Genomic DNA, 7,810 nt, shown 5'->3' with positions numbered 1-7,810 from the left:
GTAAAACTGTCACTCTTCATTATGTCATCGTTAATCATGTAACTGTCTCACTGTTCTTTCGTACTGTTTCATGCTAACTGTTAGTATAGTTTCATGTAACTAGTTAGTACTGTTTCATGTAACGCGTCATACTGTTAGTATCGTGTCATGTAACCGTCATACTGTTAGTAAGTTTCATGTAACTAAGTCATACTGTTAGTATGTTTCATGAACTGCTCATACTGTTTAGTATGTTTCATGTAACCGTCATACTGTTAGTATGTTTCATGTAACTGTCAACTTTAGTATGTTTCATTGTAACTGCTCTATACTGTTCACTACTAGTTATGATAGAGTTTCATGTCACTGTCATACTGTTAGTATGTTTCATCGTAACACCAGTCAGCACTAACTGTTATATGTTCATGTAACGTCATACTGTTAGTGTGTTTCATGTAACTGCATACTGTTAGTTGTTTCATGTAACTGTCATACTGTTAGTATGTTATCATGTAACTGTCATACTGTTTAGTAAGTTTCATGTCACTGCCATACTGTTAGTATGTTTCATGTCACTGACGTCATAACTGTTAGCGTATGCCTTTCATTGTAACTGCTTCAATACTGTTAGTATGTTTCATGTAACCGTCATACTGTTAGTATGTTTCATGTAACCGTCATACTTGTTTTAGCTGGTGTTTCATGTAACCGTCATACTGTTAGTAATGTTTCATGTAACCGTCATCACTAACTGTCATATTTTAGTAATCGTCATACTGTTTAGTATGTTTCATGTAACCGTCATACTGTTAGTGTGTTTCATGTAACGTCATACTGTTAGTATGTTTCATGTAACGTCATACTGTTAGTATGTTTCATGTAACCGTCATACTGTTAGTATGTTTCATGTAACGTCATACTTGTTAGTCATATTTCATGTAACCCATCATACTGTTAGTGATGTTTCATGTAACGTCATACTGTAGTGTGTTCACTGCTAAAACGTATCATAACTCGTATATCGTTATCATGGTAAACCGTCATACTGTTAGCATGTTTTCATGTAACCGTTCATACTGTTAAGTATGTTTCATAGTTTAAACCGTCATAACTGTTAGTAATGTTTCATTACGCCAATGTTCTAGTTCATGTTTCAACTCAACGTTAGTACTAAGTTTCATAGAATAAACGTTCATAACTGTTGAGTACCTCGTTCTCATGTAACCGTCATACTGTTAGATATGTTATACATGAATAACCGTCATACTCGTTAAGTTAGTATGTTTTCATGTTAACCGTCTATACTGTAGTATTGATTTCATAGTAAAACTGCTACTGTAAGCTCATTCAATGCTAAGTAATACTGTAGTACGTTTCCATGTAACCGTCATACACGTGTGTTTCGTAGTCATAGTGTTCAGTATTTCATAACCGTTCCTACCTGTTAGATTGTTTCATGTAACTGTCATTACTGTTTAGAAATGTTCATGCGTAAACCGTCAATCTGTTTAGTATGTTTCATGTAACTAGTCCATACTGTTAAAGTATGTTTCATGTAAACGTCCATTACTGTTTAAAGTATGTTTCATGTAACCGCATCATATTCCTGTATACGTAACGTTTAGTATGCTTCCATGTAAACTGTCATACTGTTAGCATATGTTTTCATAGATACTCATACTTGTGTTCATGTACTGTTATATGTACATGTTTTCAATGTAACCGTCATACTATTAGTATGTTTACATGTAACCAGTCATACTGTTTAGATATGTTTCATGGTAAACGATCATGACTGTTAGTATGTTTCAATGTAACCCGTCATTACTGTGTAGTTTGAATGATACTTTAGTTTCATGTAAACCGTCATACTTGTTAGTATGGTTTATCATGTAAACTAGTCATACTGTTCAGTCATGTTTCATGATAATGCTCTAACTGTTAGGTGTTTCATGTACACCGTCAATTTACCTGTTCAGTTCATTGTTCACTGGCTAACGCGTCAATAAACTTCGTTAGTATGTTACATTGTAAAACTGTCAATACTGTTAGATATACGTATTCATGCTAAAACCGTCCCATTAACTCGGCCTTAGTATGATCTTCATGTAACTGTCCAATGACCTGGTAGTATGCTTTCATGTACAACCGATCATACTTCAGTTCAGTATCGCGTCATCATTAAACTCCATGACTGTTGGAATAATGTTTCATATGTAAACTGTCATAACTCTTAAGATATGTGTCATGCTCACTGTCATATTTACTGTCTAAGATATCGTTTCATTCTAGACCGTATCATGTAACTATTCAGTATGCTTTGCATGTTAAACCCTTATATAACTGTTTAGCTATGTCTATCATGCTAAACACGTCCATACTGGTTAGCTATGTTGCATGCTAACTGCCATTACTGTTAGCTAGTTTCATGCTAACTCGTCATAACTGTTAAGCTATATTAGTATGGTTTCCATGTAACCGATACATACTGCTTAGTAATGTTATCATGTGAAACTGTCACTACTGCTCTTAAGTATGTTTCATGTAACCGTCATTACTGTTAGTATGTTTCATGTAACCGTCATAACTGTTAGTATAGTTTCATGTAACCGTCCATTAATGTTACTGATGTTTCATGTAACCGTTCATACGGTTGTTTCATGTAAACCGCATACTGTGGAGTTTCATGTAAAACCTTGTGATATTCTGTTACCGTATCATACTGTTAGAAGGTGTCAATAGTCAACCGTCATAACTGTTATATGGCTTTCATTTAACCGCTGCATTACTGTTAAGTAATGTTCTCATGAAACGTTCAATACTGTTAGTATGTTTCATGATAAGTCAACTGTCATATGGTTCTTACCGGTAACTGTAGTATGCGTTCATGGTAACCGATTACATTTGTAGTTTCTGTACGTCATACTGTTTTCAATGTTTCATAACCGTCATTACTGTTAGTTGTTGTCATGCTAAACCGTCAACCTGTTAGTATGTTTCATGTAACCCGTCATAAAACTTATATAGTTATGTTATCATTGTAACCGTCATACTGTTAAGACATGTTTCATTAAACCCGTCCATTACTGTTGTATGATTCAGTAACTGTTCTCGTATATATGTCAGAACCGTCACTACTTGTAGTAGTTTTCATGTAAACTCATCTGTAGTCATTTAAACTGTTCAGTATGTATATTTCATGTAACCGTCAAATGCTTAGATGGTGGCTTCATTGTAATCATATGTTAGTATCTGCATTATGTCATACTGTAGTGTGTTCATGTAAAACCTCAGAGTTATCATTAACCGTCGTTGTAGTATGTTTCATGTAAAACCGTTCATAACGTCTAGCGTAATTGCATTCATAGTAAAACTCTCATTACCTAAGTTAGATTAGTTTCATGTAACTGTTCATACTTATGTTCATGTAAGAATTTACGTTGTATTCATCGTAAAACCGCATCATACTGGTTAGTATGTTTCATGTAACGTTCATACTGTTAAGCACTGTGTTTCATGTAAACTGTATACTGCTTAGTATGTGTATGTAACTGTCATACTGTTAGCTATGTTTCATGTAAACCGTCATACTGTTAGTATGTGTTTCACTGCCGTCACTGTATTTCATGTATTACTAGTTAGTATGTTTCATGTTAACCCCGTTCATACTTTTAGTATGGTTTTCATGTAACCGTCATACTATTAGTATGTTTCATGTAACTGCTCATACTGTTAGTATGTTTCACTGTAACCGTCATACTATTAGTATAGTTTCATGTAACTGTCATACTGTAGTATGTTTCATGTAACCGTCTACAGGTAATTTCTCTTTTTGTGGTGTTTTTTTAATGATTTCTGTACGTAAAGTACATTTCTGTGAACTACAGACACATAAAAGTATATCATAATCTAATCTAACTAGGATTGGCAATACCCGGGCGGCCACACCCATCGGCAGACAAGTGTCCCTCAACGACTACCTGGATGCCATCGAAGCTTACCTGGGCCGCCGGGAGAGCGGCCCCTGGGGCGACACATCACCCCAAGCTGAGGTCAGTTCCCCACAAAACACACGACCAGCGCATGCTGCATATAGACTCGATGAAGACGAGGAGGCAGGGCCGCCCAGGGACCATCCACCACATGACAGGAAGCCCTTGCTGCCACTGACCAATGGTGTTCAGGCTGGTTGGGAAGGGAGCTGCCTCTTCAGAACAGGGCCTGGGGAAACAAGAGAAAGAGGGACAGAGGCAAACAGGGAGAGGTTGAGGGAGCACAGGGGGACAAAATCTGGGACAGGGGTGGAGATGCGACCTGGAGATGGAGCTGGGATGGGCTGGACTCTCTGGGGATGAGCTGGAGATGGGTGGCAGGATCTGGGGATGGAGCTGGATGGGCTGGTCATGGGGCTGGAGCTGGAGATGGGGCTGGATCTGGGGATGGGCTGGAGATGGGCGATGGATCTGGGATAGAGCTGCGAGAATGGGGATGGAGATGGCGATTGGGGCTGGATCTGGGGATAGAGCTGGAGATGGGTCTGGATCTGGGGATAGAGCTGGAGATGGGGCTGGATCTGGGGCTGGATCCATGGCTGGGGTTGGAGTTGCAGTTGAAGCGAGGACTGGAGCTGGATCTGGGGCTGGATCTGGGGTTAGATCTGGGGATAGAGCTGGATCTGGGGCTGGTTCTGGAGCTGGATCCATGRCTGTGGTTGGATCTCTAACTGTAGCCAGACCTGGGGTTGGAGCTGAGGCCAGACCTGGATCTSTGGTTGTTCCTGGGGCTGGAGCTCCTCTATCTCCAATACCTGAGACGAATACTGCAGTGCAGGAGGTGTCAGAGGACGCTGTGGCAGCCAGGACTGAGGCCAGCCAGCAACCAACAATCTCAGGGACCACAGCAGCCCAGGGGCCCCTCAGGAACTCACTGCCTGCTGTTCTGAAGACATCCACTACTCAGGTGAGTGGTGCTGTCAGACTAGGGTCTGGGCAGGTCCACCATCTAACAGAAAGTTCTACCACATGTATATTACTGTACATTTCAACTTTAGGTTCATCTAAATGTGTTCATATCTTAGTGATGAAGGCTAAATGCCAAAACAAAGTTTAACAATAAAGAATACTTTGCTCTATTTTCAGAAGGGACAGAAGGAAGAGGAAATGGCGCCCAAGGCTGAGGAGGAAGGGTCGGAGTCATCCAGTGAAGGAGCAAGTGCCATCGCAGCCCCCCCGACGACCAGTAGCGTTGCCGACCAGGGGGGCGGGGCCTCTGATGTCACAGGAGCAAGGACCGCCGGCGCAGCAGCCAATGAGGAAGAAGAGGGTGGGGAGATCTGGCAGAGGAGGTCCATGCAGGCGTCTGGAGGCGTGTCTCAGGAGGAGGGGGCGCGGTCTTCTGAGGCCAGCGGRCCAATCGACTCTCCTCAGAGTGTCTCTGAGGAGGGCAGAGAGGCAGGAGGTGAGAGACAGGACACAGCAACCCAGTATCACACAAATTGCTTATTGGMAATTCGTGACAGGCACAAAGTAAAAGTACACAAATGTGTGTGCAGTACACGATTTTGTATACAGTGGGTATTCAATCCCAGATAAAAACAGTCAATTACTTAAGCCAGAAACGGTTGGGGCATGGAGAGGGCATGGCTGGTCGGGGAGGATGGGTGGGGGGTATAACATAATGTACACACATTGTGTGTAAGACACACAAAATGCGAAAGTGTGTGATTTTCCGTGTGCCTGTCACAAATTGAAGAAGTTAATTTGTGTTTATTCACAGTAAGCTGTGACAGTGAGTTGACCTACCCGGTTAGGTCTGTCTTTGGCTCCCATGACCCAAGCTCAAAAACATCTGTTTTCAAGTCCATGACGGCACTAGCTAACATAGTTGACCTCCACCGGTTTGCCGTTAGGTCTTCAGAGGCATGTTTGGAATGTTCAGCTGGACACGTGTTCATGGTCCTTCCATAGAGGACATGTGTTCATGGTCCTCCATAGAGGACAGTGTTTCATGGTCCTTCCATAGAGGACAGTGTTCATGGTCCTTCCATAGAGGACATGTGTTCATGGTCCTTCCATAGAGGACACGTGTTCATGGTCCTTCCATAGAGGACACGTGTTCATGGTCCTTCCATAGAACACGTGTTCATGGTCCTCCCATAGAGGACATGTGTTCATGGTCCTCCATAGAGGACATGTGTTCATGGTCCTTCCATAGAGGACATGTGTTCATGCGTCCTTCCATAGAGGACATGTGTTCATGGTCCTTCCATAGAGGACATGTGTTCATGGTCCTTCCATAGAGGACATGTGTTCATGGTCCTTCCATAGAGGACACGTGTTCATGGTCCTTCCATAGAGGACACGTGTTCATGGTCCTTCCATAGAGGACACGTGTTCATGGTCCTCCATAGAGGACAGTGTTCATGGTCCTTCCATAGAGGACACGTGGTCATGGTCCTTCCATAGAGGACAACGTGTTCATGGTCCTTCCATAGAGGACACGTGTTCATGTCCTTCCATAGAGGACACGTGTTCATGGTCCTTCCATAGAGGACACGTGTTCATGGTCCTTCCATAGAGGACACGTGGTCATGGTCCTTCCATAGAGGACAGTGTTCATGGTCCTTCCATAAGGACAGTGTTCATGGTCCTCCCATAGAGGACACGTGTTCATGGTCCTTCCATAGAGGACATGTGTTCATGGTCCTTCCATAGAGGACACGTGTTCATGGTCCTTCCATAGAGGACACGTGTTCATGGTCCTTCCATAGAGGACACGTGTTCATGGTCCTTCCATAGAGGACACGTGTTTATGGTCCTTCCATAGAGGACACGTGTTTATGGTCCTTCCATAGAGGACACGTGTTCATGGTCCTTCCATAGAGGACACGTGTTCATGGTCCTTCCATAGAGGACACGTGTTCATGCCTTCCATAGAGGACACGTGTCATGGTCCTTCCATAGAGGACACGTGTTCATGGTCCTTCCATAGAGGACACGTGTTCATGGTCCTTCCATAGAGGACACGTGTTCATGGTCCTTCCATAGAGGACACGTGTTCATGGTCCTCCCATAGAGGACAGTGTCATGTCCTTCCATAGAGGACACGTGTTCATGGTCCTTCCATAGAGGACACGTGTTCATGGTCCTTCCATAGAGGACATGTGTCATTGTCCTTCCATAGAGGACACGTGTTCATGGTCCCTCCATAGAGGACATGTGTTTCATGGTCCTTCCATAGAGGACACGTGTTATCATGGTCCTTCCATAGAGGACACGTGTTCATGGTCCTTCCATAGAGGACACGTGTTCATGGTCCTTCCATAGAGACACGTTTCATGGTCCTTCCATAGAGGACATGTGTTCATGGTCCTTCCCAAGAGTTGATGTGCATCTACACTATCTGCTGTGATGTTTTGTCCAGAGGATGTTTCTGCTCCATGGTCATACAGTACAGTACACACTGTGAGGGATTGACCCGGTTCAGGACTAGGAAAGAAACATGAAAAGCTCCTTAAATCCTTAAACGGATCTTTGGAAAATGAACAAAAGAACAAAAGGATTAAAAAACGGGGAAAAAAACTGTATTATTCACTTGACGTTTATAACTTTATTGTTGTCAGATTATGTCTGTCTTTCCCTCTGGTTTGCATGACACAGTGAGGTTTTAATGTGTGTTTGGGTGTGCGTGTGCGCTCGTGTGTTTAATCTGGATTCTGTTCAGGGGCCACAGTGTGTTTTATGGCTTCCTCTCTCCTCATCTTGTCAAGGGTGTTTTAATGTCTTCCTCTCCCTCATATTGTCCAGGGGCACATGTGTGTTTTATCTCCCCT

The 7,810-nt window shown here is 42.6% G+C and overlaps 1 protein-coding gene across 1 annotated transcript; it reads left to right on the top strand.

Moving 5' to 3' along the window:
- Positions 1–4,461: 4,461 nt before the first annotated feature.
- Positions 4,462–5,436, top strand: LOC112079703 (merozoite surface protein 2; the record flags this gene model as incomplete). Its single annotated transcript, XM_024145574.1, has 2 exons — positions 4,462–4,938; positions 5,118–5,436. Coding segments are annotated over exons 1-2 (796 nt in total), but the record flags the coding sequence as incomplete, so codon positions are not given.
- Positions 5,437–7,810: the final 2,374 nt, after the last annotated feature.

The sequence above is a fragment of the Salvelinus sp. IW2-2015 genome, unplaced genomic scaffold, assembly GCF_002910315.2.
Source record: "Salvelinus sp. IW2-2015 unplaced genomic scaffold, ASM291031v2 Un_scaffold9134, whole genome shotgun sequence".
Lineage (NCBI taxonomy): Eukaryota > Metazoa > Chordata > Actinopteri > Salmoniformes > Salmonidae > Salvelinus > Salvelinus sp. IW2-2015.
The sequence above is the reverse complement of the archived record's forward strand: the minus strand, read 5'-3'. Positions and strand labels throughout refer to the sequence as shown.